This window comes from Phragmites australis, chromosome 7 (genome assembly GCF_958298935.1).
Source record: "Phragmites australis chromosome 7, lpPhrAust1.1, whole genome shotgun sequence".
Taxonomy (NCBI): domain Eukaryota; kingdom Viridiplantae; phylum Streptophyta; class Magnoliopsida; order Poales; family Poaceae; genus Phragmites; species Phragmites australis.
The window spans coordinates 9426595-9452807 of NC_084927.1; the positions used below are offsets into that span (position 1 = coordinate 9426595).

The 26213-nt window shown below is 45.5% G+C and overlaps 1 protein-coding gene across 2 annotated transcripts; it reads right to left on the reverse strand.

The window, feature by feature from the left end:
* Nucleotides 1-7258: 7258 nt before the first annotated feature.
* Nucleotides 7259-20927, reverse strand: LOC133923962 (uncharacterized). 2 transcript variants are annotated; one of them, XM_062369290.1, is made up of 9 exons: nucleotides 20087-20923; nucleotides 19692-19990; nucleotides 10821-10890; nucleotides 9821-10683; nucleotides 9430-9585; nucleotides 9076-9328; nucleotides 8934-9004; nucleotides 8734-8856; nucleotides 7259-8066 (listed from the first exon to the last, which is right to left on the reverse strand). In XM_062369290.1, the coding sequence occupies exons 1-9, from the start codon at nucleotides 20784-20786 to the stop codon at nucleotides 7695-7697; spliced, it is 2907 nt and encodes a 968-aa protein (XP_062225274.1). In that variant the 5' UTR covers nucleotides 20787-20923; the 3' UTR covers nucleotides 7259-7694. The 2 variants fall into 2 exon arrangements, with proteins under 2 accessions (XP_062225274.1, XP_062225275.1); XM_062369291.1 differs by having other exon boundaries at nucleotides 7929-8066; nucleotides 8734-8776; nucleotides 20087-20927.
* Nucleotides 20928-26213: the final 5286 nt, after the last annotated feature.

The window sequence follows — 26213 nt, forward strand, 5'->3', positions numbered from 1 at the left end:
ACTCCCTGTGGCTGAAGTCTAAGGACTAGCCACCTCGAAGACCGGACAAAGTTTAAGAACTCCCGAAGGGTGAGTCTAAGGACTAGCCTACGATGAATCAAGGGCAACGTCTAAGGTCCCCAGTGGCCAAAGTCTGAGGACTCGCCACCCCGAAGACAGGATAAAATCTAAGGACAGCAAGGACAGGCCATAAGGTTAAGAAAAACATATGCAGTAGGCAACCTAGACATATATGTGTGAGCACCTATACTTAACCAAACATGGCAGTCTACCCTGCGATAACCAACTGGACTAACATGAAACTGTAACGTAAATTTAACATACGTACTTGAACATATAAGTAAACTGAACAAACTCATCCACCACCATAATAACCGAACCATCAACCACATATCCGAACTGGGAGGGGTCCTCTGTTATTTTTTGGCTAGGAGTCGCCCGGACCCTCTGGGTTAACCCAGATTCTCCGGGTGGCTTTAGAACAGCTCGTTTGAGAGGGGGGAAACTTAGCCAAAATAATTTGCGAACTTCTCCATACCAAAAGGAAACATCTTAGAGCTAATTCAAGGGTCCTAGAACTCACTACCCAACCTAGAAACTCAATTCCTCACTCAAATTTATCCAAATCCTTAAATTTGGTCTAAAGCATCAAAAATACCCAAACTTCACCACCTAGCTCCAAATGAGGATTTTTGAACAACTAAATATGTATCCAAGCCAGGGGAAGCCTAGAGGACTTACCCAAGGTGCTTTGCCGAGGTTGGGGACTGCCGAGAGAAGGAGGAAATGGTGGGAAATCGAAGAACTCCAGTGTTCCTTGAGCTTGAACCAAGAACACCAAAAGACAACAAAATCGGCTCGAAACCTTTGAGAAAACAAAATGAATTGAAGGAATGGATAGCTTATGAGCTCTGATCGCAATGGTACCCCATGCTTACCTCCACTCCTTCTCTTGAGGTAGGATTTGAGGGAGGAAGAGAGATTTTGAGAGAGAGGGGGTGCTCCTCTTTCCTTGGCCGGTTGGAGCTCGGCAGGGGGAGCTCGTGAGCAGTTGGGAGAGAGAGAGGGAGTGGGCTACTGCCTATAGAGAGGTGGGGTGGTTGGCCCACATGTGGGGTCCACAAGTGAAAAACCTAAATATGCTAGGCTCAACTAGTGCATAATCACCCTAAATAAGTGTGGAAGTTACAATCCTAAGATGGCAAAAATTATTCAATTCTAGCAAGAGATATGCAATAAAACTTAAATTAAAAAAGGCTGAAAACACTGTTCACATGCCTGAAATCACTGTTTATCCGGAGTATCTGGGGTAGTCCGGATACTCCGGGTTGTACAGGTCCGAAATCTCCGGTAAAGTCCGGATTCTCCGGGTTCTGTACAGAACTGAGCCCGAAACTGAATATAAAGGATCGGTAGATAGTTCTAGCTCAAACCAAGTGATGTCGTGTGTTCCCGGAAATGATCCCAAGTAGATTCACGTAGAACCTACACTCAAATACACACAAACAAGTAGATCGAGCAATATGCACAAAGATTGAGAAAGAACTCAAAAGTAGAGGAACAAAAAGGAGACAAAATTTGTTTCTCGAAGTTCGGATTCACCACCGTGAATCCTACGTCTCCGTTGAGGAAGCTCCAACGAGCCGGGTCTCTTTCAACCGCTTTCCTCGATCCACTAGCTTTATATCTTCCCTTTCGGAGGCGAGATCGACCATCACAAACTTTCCCGCGGCTCACCACAAGCGCGGGAGCTCGCCGGGCAACACCTAGCCGGCTAGGAGGCTTCACCTCCAAGAGTAACAAACGCAATCGAGCTTCTTGCCAATGAACTCGAGTGCTCAAGAATGGATTTAGCTCACTTGCACTCAATCTTCCAATCTCTCAACCCAACTCATTTTTCTTCTCAAATCACACACTAGAATGGAGTGGGAGAGGTTCTTTTGGCTCTAGAAATGTGTTCTTTCGTGCCCCTTGTAGCAGCACAAAGGATGGGGGTGAGGGGCTATAAATAATCCACTTCAAAAAACTAGCCGTTACTCAACTTTTCTGATCTTACCCGGAGTCTCCGGGGTACACCGGAGTATCCTGGTCAACTAAAACAGCCCAAACCGAGACTCTCTGGCGGAGTCTCACCAGGAGACTTCGGACAACCCGGAGTATCCGGGTTCATCACAGCTGACCTCTGAAAAATGACGATAACTTTTGATCCCGGAGTACGATTTCGACAATTTTGGACTCTATGGAAAGCTTATTCAGAGGGCTACACATCCCAACTGAATTCATGACTTAAAAAACATATGATCAAATTAGGAACACTCTAAAACCCAATTCGGACACTTTCACACTTTCCACACCGGGATTTCTAAAAAGAACTCTTACTTGGGTTTGGTTAAAAACTCTTGAGCACTGAGACATGACAATTAGCTCATGTTGCATCTCTCTTAATAGTGCGGCATACCTATACTCAAATTCAAAGATAAAACTCGTTTGAACCACTTTGAGCATTTGAAAACTTTTAAGTACCGCTTTTTTCTTTCAAACCTTGAGGGTTGCCAACTTCCATATATTCTTCACTTGATTCTTCATATGATTGATGCGAATCACTCATAGCTTCCCATGGCGGGGTGCATGGCCAAATAGTTGGACTACCACGTGCCCGCCGCACCCTGAAGTTGATAGGCAGTGAAAAGCGCCTTCTCGTGATCCTCGCACCGAAGGAGAGCGAGCTTCTGCTCGATGGTGCGAAGCCAATGGTCGGCGTCGAGTGGATCCTCAGCACGCGTGAAGGTAGGCGGCTGAGTTCGCAGGAAATCTGAGAAATCATCTCGGCGCCCGGTCCCACCTCCTCCTTGAGGGGCCGTGTTGCGCACGAGAGCCTCGAGGAGCGCCGTCTGAGCTTGGCATTTTGCTCGATTTGCATTAGGACATCCGCCATGCTTGATGGTGGAGGTGGCGGAGGGTTGTTCTCATTAGAACCCTCGGGAAGATCTCCCAAACTGCCATAGGTTCTCATCCTTGCTATGTTGGACCTTGCTTATTTGGATCTGTATACTACATAATGATGAAAATGCATGTTCAAAGGCATGGTGCAAAATGAATAATAGAATATGGAAATATGCTCGACCCTTAACTATACGTTTCTTTCTCGAGCACTTGTCTCCGCAACAAACATCGGAACTCACAAGCAGTTATACTTAGGGGCATAATATTGCATATTCATACATATTGATCATGAAGAGGCATAAACAAAACTTAGTGAGTTGTTTAGGTGAAGTTGACCACTTACTAAACAACATTCTAAATTATGTTTAGGCTACTTAATTAAACCAAGCTCTAATATCATGCTGTGAGGAACCGTCCAAACAGTATTTGAATTAATCATTAAGTCGATCATTACTTAATCACAACTTCAACGATTAACCCGAATACCTCTCCGGTAGTCCCAGTACGTGTTTTATGCCCAAGATCGGAACGCATGCCTTCCAACATAATACATCACAACATAGCTTAATAAAGAGCGAGTAATTTACATTATATTATAAGGCCTTTAAACATGCAACGGTTTCCAACAATTTACAGCAAAAGGGAAACAACAACTACGCAATGGAAGAAACCTATACAACAAAAGAGAGAGTGGTGTCGCATGCCCTTAGGCACCGTCCCAAAAGCACGTCCTCCTAGAGTAGGATGAACTACTCTTACCCGCCACCCTGATCAGCAGGCACGAAATAGCCAAAGACAGCCTCTTCCTCGGCAGCAGTAATACCTGCATCAACTTAAGGGCAGCACCCTGAATACGAAGGTACTCGCAAGACTTACACAATATGGATATATAACATTCCGACTCCAAGGATTATGCATTGAACTGTTAGCAAGGACATGCCATAAGGTTAAGAAAAACATATGTGGTAGGCAACCTAGACATATATATGTGAGCACATATACTTAACTAAACATGGCATTCTACCCTGCGATAACCAACTGGCCATACATGAAAATGTAACATAAATTTAACATACGTACTCGAACATATAAGTAGACTGAACAAACTCATCCACCACCATAATAACCGAACCATCAACCACATATTCGAACCATCACCCACAAACGAGAACTCTACAACCGGATGCAAATGAAACAATAGCATGCTCATGACCGAGAGTGCACACAAGGGGGTACTCATGACAACCTTTCCTAACCAGCCCCAACCATGTGGATCGTGCATCGCTCAGCGCGGCGATACTAGAACTACTCCCGAAGCAAACTAGTACCACTAACAAGCACGCCTGCTCACACCATCGATGTTCAGGCCCACAAAGCCATAGCTGCGAAGGTATTCGGCTCGCCTTACCATTAGATCGACATGTGGTGAGTAAGGTAAGTGCTAAAGCTAACTACCCCGACGATCGGCCTTCAACGATGCAAGCAGTCTACGGTGCCCGGGTTCCTCTCTCGAACTGCCCCCAGGACTTTCCTTCGAGGCAGACGTCACCCCTAACACCGCCCATATCTCGTCTCATACTCACCACTCATCCAACCAATATCCACATAACCATATATGTGAACAAGGAGTAAGCCCTAAACTCACGAACAACGGTCGAACCATTGCTCGTCTTCTACCGAGGACCTATGCATTGCTAAGCATTTTGATCGACTCTTAGACATTTACCATGTTACCAAGTCTACAAAGATATAGATGAACAATTCAAGGTAGGGATTATGCAATCAACATAGATTCTACCCATAAAAATCCGACATCGACTCACCATACATGCAAACCTATACATAAGCATAGTTTATCAATATTTAGATTTCATTCAATTCGACAAAGGTGCAATATGATAGATGCTTGCCTTGATGCACTGGCTCAAATGGGTGGGGCGCGTCGGGATCGCCCTCGGCCTCCGGGGTCGACGGATCGGCGTGCTCTATGAAACATAACGCGTGCAATGATAAGCATGAATGAAATGCAACAATGTATGCCAATAAAATGCCCCAAAATATGCCACATAATGCAGGTGAAACAATTTTCCTAGATAGAACAAGTCATAAGGAGACTAGCAAAATTGGTTTCACTCATTTTAGACTTGTAAAGAATTAGTGGAGAATTAAGGAAGCCTTAACCTAATTAATTCATCTCAGAAATTTAATTAACTATTTCATGGCTAAGGATATTTTTAATAGGTATAGGAAGTTATTATGAAGCCAACAAAATTGGTTTCATAATTTTTGGAGCTACGGAGAATTTACTATGAATTTTACAAGTTATCAGCACAAAAGAAAAAAAATTGATGAACCGGATACTCCGTGTACCGGAGTCTCCGGATGATCCTCCGGGAGGGGTCCTCTATTATTTTTCAGCTGTGAGTCGTCCGGACCCTCCGGGTTAACCCAGATTCTCCGGGTTGCTTTAGAACAGCTCGTTTGAGAGGGGAAAATTTTGGTCAAAATGATTTGCGAACTTCTCCATACCAAAAGGAAACATCTTAGAGCAAATTCAAAGGTCCTAGAACTCACTACCCAACCTAGAAACTCAATTCCTCACTCAAATTTATCCAAATCCTCAAATTTGGTCTAAAGCATCAAAAATACCCAAACTTCACCACCTAGCTCCAAATGCAGATTTTTGACCAACTAAATGCGTATCCAAGCCAGGGGAAGCCTAGAGGACTTACCCAAGGTGCTTTGCCGAGGTTGGGGACCGCCGGGAGAAGGAGGAAATGGTGGGAAATCGAAGAACTCCAGTGTTCCTTGAGCTTCAACCAAGAACACCAAAAGATAACAAAATCGGCTCGAATCCTTCGGGAAAACGAAAATGAATTGGAGGAATGGATAGCTTATGAGCTCTGATCGCAATGGTACCACATGCTTACCTCCACTCCTTCTCTTGAGCTCGGATTTGAGGGAGGAAGAGAGAGTTTGAGAGAGTGAGGGTGCTCCTCTTGCCTTGGCCGGTTGGAGCTCGGGAGAGGGAGCTCGTGAGCAGTTGGGAGAGAGAGAGAGAGGGAGTGGGCTGCTACCTATAGAGAGGTGGGATGATTGGCCCACATGTAGGGCCCACGTTTTAAAGAAAAGGGTCCGTTTTGACTGCGAATTTCATTCTTTTTTCCCTCCCAAATTTCTTTTCTCTCATCCAATTGACTTTTAACAAAGTGCATTAGTATTCTAAATTACAATTACGAAAAAATTAAATACAATACTTAAAAAGCATGATTATGCTTAATTGCGTGATTAAGGATTTGGGATGTGACAACTATCACTTCGTCATCTTCCGGAGTTGGGTTCAGAGCCCTGCGGCTGGTACCCTAGCGTCCTTAGCTTGGCAAATCCACCCTCGCTCCACAAGGGAGGCACGAGTGGCCTTGGTGAACCGCAAAGCCCTCAAAGAGCTGGGTGCAAGGAAGCTTGTCACTAGCTCACTATGGATTGGCCTTCGCCGTGACTATTGCCAAGAATAGTGCTCGATTGCGAAGTTCTCTTACACCGAGATAAAAGCTTCGCTTATGCTCCTACAGCTGGAGAACAAGGAAGAAAGCAGAATAGCACGATAGACCAGAGAAATGATAGGCTAGGGAGGGGGCTAAGGTTCTATTTATACCCCATCGCCAACCGGGTGTTGAACGCAAGCAATGAATGGTGGAGCGACATGTGTGTGCAGTGATTATATGTAGCCAAAATTTGTGGATCCAAAAAAACTGGTCAAAATTCACGATATCCGTTCGGTGAACGTGGAAAGGGAAAAATAATAAAAACCTACTGTTGTGAGTTGACTTCAGCCCGCGAAATGAGGGATCGAGAGAGGTGATACTACCAACTAAAGTCTCAACTTCAGCCCCCCAAAGTGAGACCTCAACCAAAAGGGATTATTGTTAGGTAAAATCGTACCACATCGACCCCTCTTGACTTCAACCGACCTCAACCGACCACATAGACAAGAAGAGATTCATGGTGCTGCCACTTCCATTAAGCTACTTTGATCATAGATATGGACTCAAGAGAATGGCCAAGGAGCATAAAGGCCAAACCTCCAGAGATCGAAGATCACCAAAGGAGCCGACCAAACCCAAAGGTTCAACCGATGCGGAAGTTCAATTACCGAAGGCCGAAGGATAGTGGTGACACAGGGACAAAAGCCTAGTGTACCGAAGATCTCACCGATTGAATATAGCCACATGGACATAAGTGTAAAACCCTAGGTTTGTAATGACATGTACTTAGTACAATGACTATAATACCTTAATATTAATATAGACCATAATGGTTAAAGGCATGGCTATAAATAACTTTGGTGTAAGGGACGATGAATTCCAATTCCACCACGCTCATTCAATGTGTTGTGATCCCAACTCGTACGATCACAAGCCTGATAACTAAGCAGAACAAACATGCCTCATCGCTGTTAGCATCAAGATACTACTACCCTAGTTCTTACATATGGGCACAAGACCAGAAATTTGACAACCAATATACACTATTGTTACACATAAGAACAAATTTGCTGGGCATAAACTCTGATGATTCATTTCGTGTTCCAACTTCAAGTTCAAGGAATGGTGTTGCAGGCTGCAGTACCCACTTTTTCTTTCCGTTTGGATGCAAAAGAAACCCATCAAATTCGATGACCAGAAAGAACATTTGCCACATGATTCAGTTTCAGTCATGCATTTACTAGCAGCACTGCATCGATCAACTTCCTATGAACTTGAATCTGCACTCTTAGCTTCCATGTAACCACCAGTTCCCGGAGCAACATGATTATTTTCTTGGTTAACGTCATCCATGGGGGTATCATTTCTGTCACTACTGGAATCAGAGAAGGTGGCAGCAGCATCTTCCGAGGAAGAATCAATGCTAGATCTCTTCCTCGTATCCCTGACCGTCCTCCCTTTGACTTCAAGTCGCCTGCGTTTCAGAGCCTTTCGTTTGCCTCTAGGCAGGTCTTCTTGATGCAAATCAGCACTTTCCTCTTCTGAATCCCTTTTGGGTCCATTTATCATGTTATCTGATTCCAGTACATCAGCCAACAAAGAGTCACTTTCCCCTTTTCGACGCTTATTTGAATTCGTCTGAAACAAGATCAGTTGAAATGACCAAACAAAAAACTGAAATAAAATTGGTTGAAATAAACCTTCAGCTATCAAACCATACAAATTTGTTCATATTGACAAAAATACTGCAGAAAGACGGTATTCTTTGCATGGAATAGTGTGCAGATCAAGATTAATTATTTTTTATTTGTCAGAAAACAGTTAAACTAGATTCCTTAGGAACTGATTGCTGGGACAAAATAAAACTTTTTAACAAGACAGTTTGGATTAGTTTTGCTGACATGTCAGGACACTCATAGAAGCCTTTATGCTTAGTCCTCTAGGCTTCAGCTATCCAGAACCATAAGGCAAAGCTTCTCAAGAAAAAAGGCATGGAAGCTTAAAGATGATCTCATTTAGCAGATAGGAGTATAGGACAAGCCTTTTGTGTGTCTGTTAGAATCATGTTGTGAGAGAAGGCACCAAATTTTGTTAATGCTACTTGTGAAATTCGAAAATGTGAGATGTATTTAGCAACTGGCAGGAAATATGCCAAATGACTCAACCCCACATGCTAGAACACAGATGAAATCAACCTTCTATGCTCTAAAAGGAAGACAACGCAGTTTGTGATATCAAAACATTACTCATACAAGAAATTGAAACTGGATAAAATGATAACAACATATGAAAGCCACAATCTGACCTTTGGAGACTGGTCAACAAGGTGAGCCCACTCCCTCCTTTTCCTAAGACAATCATTGATGGCATGCAAATAGCTGGGATATGAATAATCTTCCTCATTGGTTTTTCTTAAATCACTAAAATGCTGAAAAGTAATATACAATCAGCGTGAAGTACGAGAATACAGATATATAGACAAATGCTCGTATAAATAAAACACACCTCATGAATAGCATCACACAGTTCCCCATAAGTTATATTTATGTTCTTACTGACCATTTCATCAATCAATCCTGTAAATAGAATATATGGCATGTTTACAGACTTTTACGTTGCACAAAACCAGATGAACTGAGCTACATACCAGGTAGACTTCGTGAAACACTACTATCCATTGAATCATCCTTTGCTAAACCAGTGTTAGCTCCAGTTGAACAAACGCCATCATTGATCTGTTCTGATGCTATATTTTCAGCTAATCTGCATGAGTCCTTCACAGAAGGAACATGTTCTGCACTAGAATCTCTCTGTCTTTGTTCAACAAAAGGCGCCTTTTCTGTCCTCTTGGTATCCTCACTATCTTTCAATGTATCCTCTTTGTTTCTCTTCTTTAAAACCTGCACTCACAGGGAAGCTTCAAAACATTTTACAGAGACCAAGGAATCATGAACTGAAATAAGAAGGGGCACATATGTCTTCCAGGTGCTAGTAACCTTACCGTTGCATGATCCCTTCCTCCATGAGCTGAAGACCGCTTTGAAACAACAGTTGCACCAGTTGGATGCAGCATCTGTGTACCAGATGCTTGATGGCAACGTGGCACCCTTGGTACTCTAGAGGAGCTGTTTAATTGTTGATGCAACAATAATGCAAGCTACAGAAAATAAGAAAAAGTGAGGAAAGCTAAAGGGGCATTTGCAAATACCTCCCTGGTTTTTTATTTTTTGCAAGGATGCCACTCGAATGACAGTTTTAATGGCATTTTTGCAATTTTCTAGTGGTAAGCTTGCAATAACACCAGGAATAGTGGTTTCTTTGCAATTGTCCCAAAGCTAAACTTGTTTATTAACAGAATTTTTAGCTATTGGAAAAAATTATTATCTTCATACCTGTTCATCACTCAGCGAAGCAGTCGAATCAGATGTTCGCAGCTCAGTCGAATTATTGCAACCGTCCTGTGTGACATGAATAGTGCGCTGGAGCATCTTGTCCTTTTTCTGGGAAGAACTGGAAGGCACTGCCTTGTTACGAGATTGCAGTGGTGGCGCTTCTCCATGGAATGGTCTTGCTGAGGTGCCTCCGGTGGTGGCTGTCTTCTGTGACTGCTCCTTTGATATTGGTAATCTAGGTTTGACTCTGGACACATATATTCTACTTGCCTGAGATGATTTTGGTGCAGAAGGCAGTGAGCCTTTCAGCTGAACTTTCTCAGAGCACCTTGTTACTTCCTGGGAACTTTCTTCAGATAATTTTGCAGAATCATGTTTGCTGTCAGTAGGTGAGACCAGTTCCTTTTTTGTTAAAGGGTCAGTGTTCCCTGCTGATGACAGTTCTTTGGATACCAATGAGTGTGATAACTCGCATGGTATAGATATAGAACCAGAAAAAGATGTACAAACTTTTCCAACACTGGAAAACAAGTTTGGATGCTCCGCAACTGTGTGCATCGGATTTTCTGTCTCAGATTTTGGATGTTCACAACATACTGAATCATATGTTAACTTGGATAAATTTCTTTGAACAATTGAAGAACCTGCAGTATCCCCCAGACCTTGTTTATCACTTTTATAGTCATCACTTACTAATTGGATAGCATCAGCTATCTCATTTTCCTGTGAACTAGGCTCTGTTCTAATAATCTGTGATTTTGACTGAACAATCTGCAATTCTGGTACGCCAGCAACATCCTGCAGATTTGAAGTTTGATTTGATTGCTTCTGAAGGCCCCGCATGTCATGCATTTTGTTGGGACCTGCATAGATTGTCAGATCTCCGTTAGATAGTTTGCCAACATCCATTTTGATAACTGTGTAATGTTCCAAGCATAAGTTGCAATGTTGGCTTTCGAAGGCATCTGCATATTCAAAGTATCCAGGGACCTTGAATTACCTAGATTCATTATGCCAGACTTTAAGCCCGCACTATGATTCCCTTCTGCTTGTTGCTTATACATGCTAACCTGCATATCCCACAATGTGTGTGAAATTAATAAGATAAATAACAAATTGAATGAGACTTCAATTATAAGAAACTCAAAAAATTCACAGCTTGAAATGGATAATCCATAGGCAGATTTCATAGATTAAAAATGAATACTACTTTATGAAGTTTATTGTGAAACTGTAAATGTATAGTCATATCAAAATAATTAGAACCCACAAACTAAACTGCTTCAAATGACACAACTATACAAACTAAATTTCTGGATACGGCAGCAATCAATCAAAATGTTATAACCCACTTGGGCTGTACAAAATGAAAAAGGTTAAAATGACAGTTAGACAACTACATGCGATGCGTTCTCATACCAACACATACGGTAGCACTGGAACTAACAGCTATACACTATCATGAACCAATCGGTAATTAACAAGAATATTACATAGTCACAACTACTGATTAATTTATGCGAAACAAAGATACATCAACAATAATAAATCCTAACAGAAAAAGAAGAAAGCAATATGACGAGTCTCTTCATCTCTGTTCCGATTTGATTTAGTTCTGCAATCTTTAGTCCATTATTATTCAACTATAGTGCAGTAGTGCACTCAAATCTCATCGATATTCCAATTTTCATCTCAATCCCAAATTCCCACTAGCTTTGGCACACTACTTGTAGTGCCTCTGCTTCACAACAGAATACTATCCTATAAATATAAGCAGGACAATTGACAAGTAAGTCCTAATTACATACATCATATGATTTTAGGCACATGTTGTAGTTACAATTTCTCTCAAGAACAACATTCACCACAATCCCTTCGGTGTTACTCGAAAAAAAACATTTTTACTCCACATATTTTGGAATTGGAAGTCCAATTGCAGCTCTAAGACTTAACAGCTCTAAGACTTAACATGGCATGGCATACCAAGAGGTACTAAGTGTTAAGGGTATAATAGTCAAGGGTATTATGCTAATCTCTAGTCTTAGGGTTTCCTTCATGACTCTATATATTGCCTCGTGAGGCTACCATTGAATACAAGTTGATATTCCTATTATGGTATCAGAGTTAGGTCTTCCTCCTCAGGACACCGCAACTCGCCCTAAACCCTAATTTTTTTTCCATCAGTTCTCTCCTTGCCAACTCGGCATGCACTCGGCTTGCTTTCTCCAATGGGAGTTGCTGCTGGTCGCCTCCACCGCTGCTTCCCCTTGGATTGGCTTTTTCCTGTTCGGATCTACGACGCTCGAAGGTTCTCTACCGTCGGATCCGCCACTACTTGTGTGCTTCATTTTGCACTTCTTTGGCTTGATTCGACAAGATTACCAAAGCTCCACTTTACGACGGTTTTGAAGAGACAATTTTTGGATGTATTAGTTTTATTTTGTCTAAGTTTATTACTAAGTGTCACCTCTTTCAAATGCAAAGCTATTGCATTTGAGAGGGGGGGTTAATGGTATAATGGTAATATCTAACCCTAGGGTTTCCCTCATGTACTCTATACATTGCCCCCATGGAGCTACCATTAAATACAAATTGCTATTCCTAACATTGAGATGTTTCTGATAAACGAAGATATTTTGTGCCCCTGAGCCCTTCCATGTCACATGCCACAGAAGAGTTGTCACTGCAATTCTAAGACTTACTTAGTGAAAGGTGAAGGCAGAGTTTCAGAAGATGTAAAAACTCAATTGCTGAAACTAAATGAACTCAAAGTCATATTAACACCTAGGCATGATTTGCTTATTATTTATTGATAGAATAACAATCCAATGTGGGGGTTGAAGACACTAGAAGAACCCAGAAAATGGCAGTACACAGTACTAGGCAAATACCAAGGCTCTTTGGGATGAAGTTACATTGCATATCGAGGGAAAAAGATCTATGACTAGAACATAGATATCTGGTGATCGCAAAAATCTGTAGTGCTATTTTCTATTCCCAAATATCAAAAGTTGTATCTTAAAATCAATGTAGTCAATACATGGTAACTGTTCCTTGTTCTCTTTGATCTTATTTAGTCAATCCATTTCTCCAGTCATAATGAATCTAGCATTACCTATTCACGTGGTTTAAAATATATAGGCGGTGTTCAATAATATGTTGATTGGCCTACTCAACTGAAAGTCGACAAAATATAAAATACAAGGACGGCTCTTGTTTGGTTACTTGTCTTAGCATTGATGGATTACATTGAGGTCAATCTGTTTGTCGACGGAGCCATGCCCCCCTGGAGCCCCCGTCTCTAGGGCTCGGGCAAGCTTCCCAAAAGCTACGGGATGAGTCATCAAGCCTCAAAAAAGATCTGTCAGAAGGAGAACGCTGATCATCCTTTGCCTGCAAGGAAATGACCGGCATTAAGTATCTAGGCTAGTGGACGTCATCCTGATACCCCAATACAATGGAGGTTATCCTGACATGACAGCATGGCGTCGGGCCGCAACTGGCGACCGGCTTACCCCTCAGGGTACAGGCACCACAATAGTTACCATGGTAGATATTTATCTTCTATGTAGGATAAAAAGTAGTTATCCAAGATAAAGCCAGGTAACTCGGCCAGATCCTAGATATTTTGCACGTAGCGATAACTTGTACGCTAAGCTATGTACAACTCTATAAATAGGAGGTCATAGTCGTCTGATAGGGGGAGAGGGCAAGACACAGGATACAGAGGTGCACAAACACAAAGTCACCGACTTACCCCTCAGGGTACAAGCACCTGCTGCTCTAGTACTTCGAGAGGACCAACCCCCGGTTGGTGCAGCAGGGTCAGCTCTCGCCACACCTCGCCCAACGCAGCCCGTAGGGTCTCAACATCACCTTCGGCCGACATAAGGGCTGCATTGGTCGCGTCAGCAAACTCCCTCACCTCCCGGAGGTATTCGGCAACCTTCCGCGCCTCGCACACTCCTGCTTCAAAACCTCCTCCCGCCAGAGACCCTCCTCACGCTCGTGGAGCACCGTCTCCTCCTGAAGACAACCCTCCGAAGACTCCACCTGCTCTTGGGCCTCCTCCAAGGCCTGACGAAGGCCTTCAACCTCGTCACGGGCCGCGGCATAGGCCTAACGCCCCCTTCTCCCAGTGCCCTCTGATGGGATAAGTCCTTGTGCAGCACATGGTCTTTGTGGGGCTGCTGCATGGTCTTTGTGGGGCTGCCACATGGTGGTCTTGCTGCCCATATGCTTTAGGACAGTATCTAGGACATTAGGACAGCATCTAGGACAGCATCTTAGACTAGAGGACAGCATCTAGGACAGCATCTTAGACTAGCATCTTAGACTAGCATCTTAGACCAGCATCTTAGACTAGAGGACAGCATCTAGGACAGCATCTTAGACTAGCATCTTGGCATATGCTTGGCTGGCCATGGGCCTATAAATATGTATCCCCAACCCCTCAGGTCGGCATGGCATTTGTGTGAGAAATAAAGGAAAAAAAATTGCCCCAACTCCTAGTGTCATCCTCTCTCGATGAGAGTAAGAATTCAGCTACTACCAAGAGTAAGAATTCAGCGACTAACACCCTCGACAAAATTATTTGCTACGAGGCACAAAAGAAGACGAAAAAGGACAAAATGAGCTACTCAGAACCAGACACCAAACCCGGCAAATCGCGACTAAACTACTGACCTGCAGGGCCACCACTATCAGACGCGCCTCCACTTCCTCCAAAAGACGTTGGACCAACAATCGCTCGATCTCTCCACTCTGGAGGAGAGGATGCTGCGACGAAGGCCATTGACGCCTCCGGGCGCAGCGCGAAGTCATCCAGAGACAAGACCCCAAGGCCAGGGCCCCCCTCAGCAGACGCGAAGGGAGCTTCGGCGGAGGGCACAGTGCCCCCAGCAGCAGCCGCCAGGGCCAAGTAACTAGCCGGCTCGAGGCTCTGAGGAGGCAAGGCCGCGTCCCCTGACGCAGCCTTTAGGGACACCTCGGGAGGAATCCCCGACCCCTGCGGGGCTCCGAAGCCTCTGGGGGAGGAGTCGAAGACGCATCCACCTCGATGGTCGCTGCAAAATACCAAGAAACACGAATCAAGATCCCGATGCACGACCAAAACAGGGTATAGCTGACGAAGCAACAACGCCTCACCAAGTCCCTCAAACCCTCTCATGGAAGGGCCCGTAACGTCGACGTCCGAACCGACGAACCCAAAATCATATTCCACGGAGGCCATGCCTCCTCTCCGGCTCTGGTCGTGGCCGGCAATATCCGGAGAGGCCAGGCCCTTCCCCCGATCACCACTACCGAGCTGACCCTCACCTCCGGACGGGTTGCCCGCACTCCCGACCCACCTTTGACGCTTCCTACGGACCAGCAGCTCCTCGGACGACTCGGCCGTTAAGCCGGTATGCGAACCTTCGGAGACAGGAGGCTGCCAAACTCGAAGTGGCTTCGCGCGGATCGCAGGAGCGGCACGCGCTCGTTTCCCAATGGACTTAGGCTCCGGCGGATTCCACCACACCGGAGCCCCCACTCCGAGGTGAAAGAAGATGCGGTTGTACCGCTCCCAGCTCTGTGTCAGAGCCGCCTGCAGCTCCCGCTCCGCGTGAGTAGGTGGGCCCAGGATCACCTCCGCGATCTCCGCCGCACGTTCTAGCGAAAGGCAGCTCTTTAAAAGAAAAAAGGCAGCTCACATCTACGGATCAAAAAACAGATAACAAAGAGGGCTCACCAGAGCTGATGGGAGGACCGGAGTACACCTTCGGCCACTCTTCTGCACCTTGCTCGAAGGCGCAGTCCAATCCCATCTGAAGGGGCCGAATGCGCAACATGGTGAACTCCTCCACGTGGTCACACATGCTCATCTTTTCAGCCATCCTCCGGAGAAGGGCCAGCCGCGAAGCAAACTGGTCGTTTGTGATCCCCATCTCCGGCTCCAAGATATACGAAATATCCCGGTTTGTGGAGCGAAGGGGGGATGCGAGGCCGACGTTGTAGTAAAACCATTGCTGCAACCAACCGGTATACCACCGGCCGTTAATAGCCTTCGCCGAGAAGGCATCACGGTACTACGGCCATATCTGAAAGTTAACACTGCCGAAGCTGAGGGGCCTCTTCGTCCCATCGCCCTTGATCATCTTCGGTTGACAGCTGGCAAAGTGGAGGGCCGCGAAGAAATTCGCCCTCCCTTCACAACCCTCCGCCCGCATGGCCCACTCAAAGGTGGCCAGGCGGGCGATGGCGTTGGCATGGAGCTGCGGAAGCTCCACATAGTAGTGGCGGAGCACCTCAAGCGGCGGCACCGATGGAAAGCCCAAGCCTGCTTCGAAGAAAGCCTCGAACACCATGACCTCGTGGGCTAGAGGCTCCGGGACCTCCTCGTCCAGCGGAGATCGAGCGACGGCTCTAGAGGGAATCTTCCCCTTCCTAACCATCCGGTCAAGCTCAGCGTCATCGATGGCAGACACCCCCAGCACGATAGTCTGCTGGGGATGGCTTCTGCTGGCACGACGAAGCTCCACCACTGGCGACGGCCCCATCAACAACGGAGGAACCGGTACCATCGGAGGGCCCCCGCCACGGCCGCACCGAGCGACGCTGCCTGAGTTCCAACTCCACCTAGGGCACTCGAGCTGGCTATACGGATCGCAAGAGGATGGCGAAAGGCGCTGGACGACAAGAAAGAAAGAAGAGCAGCAATCGATGGACGCACGCACAAAGTAAGAACAACTAAAGGCAAAGGGCAGAGGAGAACGAGGCGCAAGCGAGAAGGCTGCTCAGGGTAATCCCTCTCCTCGTAAAGATAAGGGAGAGATTACCTCCCCTAGAAAAACGGGCGCATGCCCTATCCCTTCGTCTGCCAGGCCACAATCATGGGGGAGCAGAACCGCCCCCTACGACCCCCCAACTACAAGACGCCACATGTCCCACGTCCACCTGACAAGGCGTGATCATGCCTTTTTCACAGGGCGCATTCAATGCCCCTTGTTACCAACATCATCGAACGAACAGTTCAGATCAAGTGGATCAAATCTTCCAAGGCAAGCCAAGCGATACTAGGGACCATGAGCCATCAAACAGCAAAGCTAGGGACCGCCGGAGACCTTGCTCCGAAAGAACCGCGGGCCCGACCGCTCCGCTCGCCGCCCTCGCGAGGGGCTACTGTTGGGGGTCATTGTTAAGGACCCCCGACGGGCCCTTGGCTCAGCTAGCCCATGCCCATGGACTCATGCCTCCCGAAGGCTGCTTTCGAACTTCCGAGCTTCGAAGTAACCATCTCCCGAAGCCTCCATCTCCCGGAGCCATACCTCCCGAAGCCTCCATCTCCCGGAGCCATACCTCCCGAAGCCTCCATCTCCCGGAGCCATACCTCCCGAAGCCTCCACCTCCACCTCCCGGAGCCATGCCCCCCGGAGCCCCCGTCTCCGGGGCTCAGGCAGACTTCCCAAAAGCTACGAGGTGAGTCATCAAGCCTCAAGAAAGATCTGCCAGAAGGGGAACGCCAGCCATCATTTGCCTGCAAGGAAGTGACCGGCATTAAGTACCTAGACTAGTGGACGCCGTCCTGACACCCCAGTACAATAGAGGTTATCCTGACACCCCTGGCAGCATGGCGTCGGACCGCAATTAGCGACCGGCTTACCCCTCAGAGTACAGGCACCACAATAGTTATCATGAGATATTTATCTTCTATGTAGGGTAAATAGTAGTTGACCATGATAAGGCTAGGTAACTCGACCGGATCCTGGATATTTTGCACATAGCGATAACTTGTACGCTAAGCTACGTACAACCCTATAAATAGGAGGTCATAGTCATCTGGGAGAGGGAGAGGGCAAGACACAGGATACAGAGGTGCACAAACAAAAAGTCATGCTGTGATACTCCTCCTAGACCGATCCATTTTTTCTACTATCAATACATTTGTGATGTTCCTTCCTCTAAAATTTCGTCTCTAAGCTTGAATCTCCTCCTTAAAAGAAACTCTCGTCGTACTTACTGGGCCAAAACGATCGCTTGCTCCAACACATGCATATCACAAAATGGCAAAAATAACAAGTGTGACAATGGGGACTATAGAGTTTGAAGCCCTCTAGATGATCAGAGTGACAGCCTTATGTCTTGCCTTCTCACTACTGGGGCTTACAGAGTGGGAGATTACAGGGACCCTAAATCTCCAAGAAAGATAGGCATAATGTAGCAATGCTTGTCAATTGTCCCTTGCTAAACTGCCAACCAGTTCTTATGAAGTGTCGAACGGGTGGCAGTTGCTGCTTTATAGAGGCATCTGGGAGTCGCTGATGTCTGGAGCACTTGGGGGCAATTACTGTCAGTGAGACACCCTTTTCTCCATGTGCCCAGACTCTGCAGGAAGTTTCTTGTCATAGACACTAAAGAATGCCAGAATATTCCCTAGCAGTTTTTCATTGGCACATATTGACATGTGCCAAATTAGTCGGCACCATAATGGGAATGTAGACCAGTACATCAGCAAGGATGTGAATCAATCATAGGCTGATGCAGCCCTCTGTTGGTCTTTCTGGTGAATATACTTGGGAACATTTAGAATGTCCTGAATCTTTGCCAGTTAAGGGCCGCAGAGCCCAAACCAATATCTGTAGCATTTAGCTGAGCTGATCACAATACTCTAGCCAAGCTTCAGAACGTATACTATACATGCAGAGTATAATCCTTGTCATTGTACTTCTAAGAGTTTATTTATGAAATACAAGTTTTGCTCTTTCAAAAACCAATTTAGAATCGACTTAGGTAACTAAATGGCAATTTTTTTCAGCCTGTATCATAATTCCAGACGCAATACAGCATTCTCAAAGTGTATTTACTATTTAGTGAAGTAGAAGCAAAGCATTGCATGACTTCAAAGTGTTGCTATGTTCCAAATCATTTACAGACTCAACGAGAAAATTCATCATTGATTCACTAGCAAAAATTATCTTGTGGATACATATAATTTGGAAGAACCGAAGAATAGGTGAGTGATTCATACACAGCATCCCTTTCTTTTATCGAGTGTTCTAGCAATTGATACCCTTACGCAAATAATTGAAATGCAATTATCTGGATCTTTAATTGTTGGAAACTTCTCAAGTTCTGCCCAGCCTTGATTAATGAACCAACAACTCAAAGTAAACAAAATTCCCTGCCCAAATAAAGGCATGACTTACCACACCTCATTTTCCCTGCTGCTGCCGATATATAGGCCCATGTTGTCAGCCCAACCCTATCATTATCTCTCTTGGATGCATCACCCCAAGCCATTCCAACTACCTTCCCCACATGGCCATGGCTCCTCTCTATCCTACCTAAATCCAACTACCTTCTCTGAGCCCTCTTTCACTGATCTGCTCACACCACGTCCCCTAGATCGAGCCCTGTTGTTGTCCCAACAGTGAACTACGATCCACAGCAGTCATAAATTTTTCTGTTGCAGATATTAATTTTTTTACGCTGAATGTTGTTTGAAATGATGCAATCATATGTTGATGCTTCGGTCCAAGTCAGAGGAGTAGGCTTGTAATGGATAGTCATTCGCACAGTTATGGAATTTTAAAGCCCCATTTTGCTGATCATGAGCACCAGTTACTAGTCTCTAGAAGCAAGTTTTGGAAGACAGATCTTGATCCCAAAACTGACAATGTTTGGCATAATCTTGGACCCAAGTATCAACATTTCCAATTTCTAGGCTTTAGAACCACCAGGCCTGCTAGCTAGCCAATAATGCACACTCCAGCACGTCATAAAGTAGAAACAGCACAGCTGTGCTATTGCACCCAAATAAATAAATTTACCAATCATAAAAGAATAGGCGATGTGTTCAATAATATACAATATGCATACATGAGATACTAACCTCTACCCCGATGAATCCTGAGTGCACTTCTTGTTCTGCCACAGATGATGTAGTTCTAACTCCAGAGGCCTCCAACTTCAAGGAGTCCTTTTGCTCATCCTTGTTCAGCATCCCAGGAATTTCCTTGGGGCACTTCTTATCCCCACTCTGTTCCAAGGATTCCGCCATTTTCTTCTTGGTATAAACAGCTTGTAAATCAGAACTGGCCATATTTGTTTTGGTGTAATGATCCTCATGCACAGCATCTGGCACGGCACGACCCTCTCTCTGCTGACACCCATCCTCCCAAGTATCAGGCTCTGCAGCACGTAGGGAACAGACCAACAGCTTGTATCTAAAAACAAGAATATTTTTTGCGCAGCAATTAAACAAGAAATTGTGCCCAAACTATTCACCTCTCTTCTTAGCCTCGGTCAGAGGAGGCAATGCGTGCTGACCACTGTCAACTTTCTTGCCACAGCCGCTTAGGCTCCGGACGTAATGCTTCTCCTTCGGTTCGGCACATACCAGGAGGGACCTGGTGTCCGCCGTCTCCCTGCACTTCTCTCTGGCCATCGCAAACAGAGCATCCGCGCCGTCCTTGTCGTCATCCCAGGAGGGGAACTCACAGTAGCGAAAGCCGAACCTCTTGGGAACATAGCCGGTGCAGCGCCACAGAGCGGCGGAGAAGGAAGGGGCGCTGCGGAACAGGGCGGAGTCGCCCCCGCCAGGGAGCCCGTGTACGTGGACACGGGCGAGGAGCGGGACCTCAGCCCAGCGGCAGTATAGAGGGGGTGGTGGGTGGGTGGGCAGCTCGGCGAGGAGCTCGGCGACCTCGGCCTCGTCGGCAGAAGAGGAGGGCGCGCGCTTGGACCTGCAGTTGTGGCACGAGAAGGAGGTGTGCACACCGCGGACGTAGCGCGCGCACCGCGTGTGCACCCACACGTTGCACTCGTCGCAGCTGACCATTTCCTCGCCGTCGTCGAACGTGACGCCGCAGGAGCAGTCCACCGTCCACGAGCCGTCCACCCAATCGTCGGTCGGCGCAGGGGCGGGGGCGGCCGCCGCGACGAGGTGGGCCTGCGGCTGCAGACGGTGCAGGCGGCCGCCCTTCATCGGCGGCGAGCGGGGGAAACCCTAGTCTAGGATCGATGCGGGATTGGGCGCTTTCGTGCTTTGGGCGGAATGGGGAGGCGACGCGGGCCCGTGGACGCGCAGATGATTAGGCGGAACAGGAGAAACGGATTTGGAGTCCGAGGGACGGAACAATTACTGTTGCGCCACGTTTGCATGTTGTAATTTGGGATTCAAGAAGCTGGAATTATATATTTATGTGTATATATATTAATATTAACAAGACTACTTTCAGAAAATGGCAGAAATGGAAAGTCGTCCGTTTAACGGGCAAGATCAAGCCTTATGAAGCGTGATGGTCAGAGCATATTAAATAGTTTTTCCTAAGGTTTCGTCAATATCTCGCTCGCTAAATGGGTGAGTTTTTCGTTGCTATGACGTCCGTGTGTCCACTAAAGGTCTCGTTTGAATAGCGGACGAAATCTTTTTGGTATATAATTCGATTGATGTGACCTTGCTGATGCCAGTGCCCCCATTTACTTTGAACTCGGCCGAGAGAGGGAGGAGATGAGAGGGGAGGGTAGGAGAAAATCTATGGTGAAACCATGTCGAAGTAAGGAGGTATGTTTGTTTTCTCTAGTTTTTTTATAAACCCAGTAGGATAGTTATTAATGTTAGATTTTGATATTGGTTAGAGGTTAGATATATGTGACTTTTTTATAAACCCAGTAGGATAGTCACTGGATATAGTTTAAAATTAGGGTTTGATATAGTTTAGCAATTAGATCCTATTTATACGCATATTTTAGTAATTAGATATATTATTTAGACATATGTTAGGTATTAGATGTAGAATTTAGATATAGTATAAGTATAATCGAGATAGTAGATGTATGATTTAGATGTGTTTGATGCAGTGACCCGGGAATATTTTGTTGCAATATAGATTACATGTTGGGCTATATATGTAATGAATTTTGTATTATTGTATATGTTGTTTTAAAAAAATTATGTTCTATCACAATAATATTAGGATTTTAATCGATGGGCCAGGTATGTCTGACCAGTGGCTGTTTAGAATTTTTTATAGAGACAGTAAAATATTATATGGTTTAGAATGGGTAGTATTGTCCATATTTCAATTAATGAACAAGGATATCTCTAGACCTGTGCATAAAAATATCGGATACTTGTACGTCTGGTTGATGCTGGGGTTTTGAAATAGACCATGAGGTTCAAGATATGACTATTAGTATTATGGGCAACTGTTTTAGATATGGTGTATATTGGTAGGTGTATCCCCTCAGGGAGGATGAATTGTGAAAGATGTACCTGCATGATGTTGTGCATAGTTGTTGGTCTCCTATGCTGCTTGTGCAATGAAAGAATAAGTAGGCAATTGGAGATATACATGATAGGGGTACGCAGAGGAGGACAGTGATAAGGATGTCGACCAGGATGGCATACATTTATCGGATTATCCGACTGAACTAATCGGTGAGGCAAACAAGGGGGAATGAATCCCTTCTCTAATTGAACAGATGGAGCGGGATGATCTTGAGACTAACGAATCTCCCAAGTATGACATCTCGAATGATGATGACGATGCTCATATTCCCGCGGACTAGAACAATTCCAATTTTAACAACTTTGTGGTCAATGAGGGCAATCAGTACCCTGGGAGTATACACAGAATAAGGTCACCGATGGTGTTAGATATCCTACCAGTCAGGTTATGAAGGATGTTGTGACTCAATAGACGATATTGCTTTGACGACAGTTTTATATTATGAAGTAAAAAAAAAGAAATATGATGTCAAATATGTGAAAGAGGGTTGCCCGTAGCAGGTGCACGACTTCAAGGGGAAGTGGGTTGAGTATCGGGATGTGTCAATTGTGGTCGATCACACTTGCACGATAGATGAACTTGAGCCCAGCCACAGGAATACGACATTAGCCTTTTGTCGCCAATACGATATATGCCTAGATTGTGAACAACCTGAACTACAAATCAGGGTCTATAATAAAGCAAATTGAGGAGGAGTACAAGTACAATAACAGCTATAACAATGCATTAAGGGTGAAAAGGAAGTTAATTGAAATGAGGTTCAGGACCTACGAAGCGTCATATGATAATCTACCATATTTGTTGCAAACCATTGCTCGAAGGAAACCTGGGGACGTATTACGACATTGACAAGTACACATTGTAGTCCAAACTTGGAAAGTATGTCCTAAAGCAATGTTTCTTCATATTATGAGCATGTATCAAAGCTTTCAATCATTATCGTCATATCGTGTGCATCAATGGTACTTTTCTTACCGGCATGTATAAGTGACAGATCCTGGCTACTGTAACACCCAAAAATTCAATATTTGTAATAATTTAAAATTTTGCTAGAAATTAATCAGGTGTTGCAACTTAGCTCAATAGGAAATTAATTTCTAAATTTAACTTGGCCTAGGATAATTGTTTGTGTGCATTCATGCCGTTGTAGATGCAATAAGGTTTTATTGGGTGGAAATTTTTTTTGCAAAATTTCGCTAGGATTCGCCGCTTTAATACCTCATTTGGAAATATGTTGAAATTCATTTGGAAAAGGTTTTGGAAATAAAGAAATTGCGCTTGGGCCGAATTCCTTTTTCCGGCCCAATTTCCCTTCCTCCCCTTCCCTTCTTTCCCCTCCCGCGTGGGCCGGCCTTTCTCTCAGCGTCATCCCAAGTCGGCCTGCCCCACCCGAGTCGACCTCTCCAGCCAGCTACCGCCCCCACTCTCGCCGCCCGATGGGCCCAGCTCTGAGCCAAGCCGAGCGCCCACCCGAGCTGCCCCTTCCTTTCCTCTCTCGCTGCCGCGTGGGTCCCGCCGAGCCGCCGCCCGATCGGCTCCTCTTCTCCCTCCTCCCGCCGCTGGACTCCCGAGCTCCCAAATCCTGTCGCCGCTTCAAATCACCACCTCCCTGCCCATTGATTCGGCAATCAAAGTACATGGCTGCGTTCCCCTCTTTCCTTTACCCCCAGTCCGACTGTTTCCCACTTGTTTCCCCTCTCACTTGCATGGAAATCGAAGCTTTGATTGCATTTGGAGCCGCCAGTCAATCTTCTCAAATCCGGCCGTTTTCCTCCCCCTCTCGGCTATTTAAGCCCTCCTTCGGCATCCTTGCTTCATTCCCCACCCGAACCACCCCTTTCCCCCTTGATTTACGCACGGATTTGAGCTCTCCGCCGAGACCGCCATTGTTGACGGTAAGAAGCTCGGCCGCCGCCCATTTTCTCCAAAGCCGAGCCTCAATTGACCATTTTCTTCGCTCAATCGGTGTCGCAGGGTTTCGGTCAACGTCCCTCGGTGCTTTTTGGAGTGTCTCTCGCAGCCGAACGTCGTTTCTGCCGTGACCGAAGCACCGCCGGCCTTCTTCACCGTTGTTGACCATCTCCGGAGCTCCTCTGCCGCCGTCGAGCCCGCGGTGAGGCCCCCCTTCCCCCCCCCCCCTTCTCTCTTGCACCGCTCTCCGTTGAGCTCCGTGGCCTGATGCGCCGTTTGGCACATCGCCGACGAGCTCGCCCCGCCCCTGCCACTGCCGACCGCCGCCCCCTCCGGTGAAGCCACCGACACCGCCCCTTTTAAAATCTCGACCGTCGAAACTCCGACCAATGGCCGGATTAGACCGGCCGATACTTTATCCCTTCGGTCCACCATGGACCGGTGGACCGATGCTTCTTCTGTGGTTCACAAGCCCCGTAGACCTTTTCCATGTCCTTTTCTTTTGAGAAATATATCCGGTTTCATTTTATGACATCATAAATCCAATTTTCAGTATAAAAACAATTCGGATTTTCTCTCATAATAAGTAAAATTTGCAGAAACACCCCTGGAACTTCAAACGCTCATAACTTTTTGCTCGTAGCTCCTATTTAGGCGATATTTGCGCTCATATTCTCGTAGCGACGTGTAGATTCTGTTTATAGGGTTTCCCCTAGTTTTAGGACTGTTTGGTGTACTGTTCTTATGTATGATTGTGTGCTCGTGTAGACGATTCAGTCCAGGAGTTCAGGAACTTTCAGGAAGAAGATTTTGAAGGACCTGTGCATCACTTCGACGAAGGCAAGTGTCTTGACCATGTTGTGAACCCAGTTTTTACATAAAGATAGTCTTTATCAAATATGCATGTTGTTTTACAAAATGGGTAGTATAGCAAACACTAGTGTTAGTTGTAGATGTTTTATCCTTAAAATAACATCATGTTTATGCTTAGCCATACTTTTAGATGAACATGTAGTATGTAGGTGATGAATCATGAGTTATGAACTAAAAGTTAATATAAGAAGTATGACATGAAAACTAATGTTGTTAAGGGAGTTAACAACAAGGATATTTGGGGTTTTGGGTAAGAAAGGGTTACTCTCGGCACGGTTGGTTGATTGAAAATGTTTGGTAATCTACCCTTATGGGATTATTGGCGGTCTTGCCCAGACCATTTTAAGGATCGGTTCGTGGAGCGACCATCCATGGCAAACAGAACAACCACGAGACCAATATGGTATGACTTGGCCTAGTAATTAGATATTCTCTCAGTGTTGTATGAGCCAATTGGATGTGTAGATAAGGAAGGGTTAGTTCCCGATTCTACCCCGCACAAGAGGGGCTTCTGGGGTAGAGGGTAACTCCACTTATGTACGGCGGTGAACCCTCAGTGGGCAAGTGCGTACTGGAAGACTCTTTGGAAAAGCCTCGTAGTGATCTCTTGGCGCACACCCCGGAAGTGTGTAAGTACCGGCAGGTACAGGCAACAGAGAAGATCATGACTCGTGGGTAAAGTGTACAAACTCTGCAGAGTGTCAAACTGAATATTTAGCCATGCTCACGGTTATGAGCAGCATGGACCCTCACATGATTAGTCGGGTGGATGTCTTTCATGGTTGAGAATTGGTTGAATTCTCGGAGGTTAAAGAAAATCTTTTGTGCATCTTTCCTTTTTAAAATAAAATTTTGCTTTTCCATAGTTCAGGGATAAAATCGGCTTTTAAGCAAATGAAACCCTAGAGAATAGGAAACTTTGGTTCAAGCCACCATATCAAATTTAATTTTCCCCCACTTGTTGAGTATTGAAAATACTCACGCTTGCTGTTTCAGAAGCTGAAACTTTTGAAGAATTCCCTGAGGATGATTTCCCTGAAAATGATGCCGAGTTCTAGGTCTGTGGAACTCCCGGTCGGCTGCTTGTTGGTGTGGAGCTGTGCTATTCTGTTCTGTTGTGGTGTATTTTTTTTAGACCCGTGTGTGGTCATTTTATAATAAATAGTGTTGTAATAAGAAGCACTGTGTCTGTTATACACTGATGAAGTCGCTATATGTATGAATAAATTGATCCTGACATACATATAGTTTACATCTGGTTTTGGTCTTAAAACCGGGTGTGACAGAAGTGGTATCAGAGCTATGTTGACCGTAGGTCGTAAGCCTAGCAAGAAATG

Excerpts from the sequence above, each read along its gene's own strand:
- LOC133923962 (XM_062369290.1), bottom strand. The coding sequence starts at position 20,786 with ATGAAGGGCGGCCGCCTGCACCGTCTGCAGCCGCAGGCCCACCTCGTC. Across the intron at positions 19,991-20,086 it reads GACCGAGGCTAAGAAGAGAG|AGCCTGATACTTGGGAGGAT; the intron begins GTGAATAGTTTG and ends TACGTGCTGCAG. Across the intron at positions 9,329-9,429 it reads GAGGAAGGGATCATGCAACG|GTTTTAAAGAAGAGAAACAA; the intron begins GTAAGGTTACTA and ends CTGTGAGTGCAG.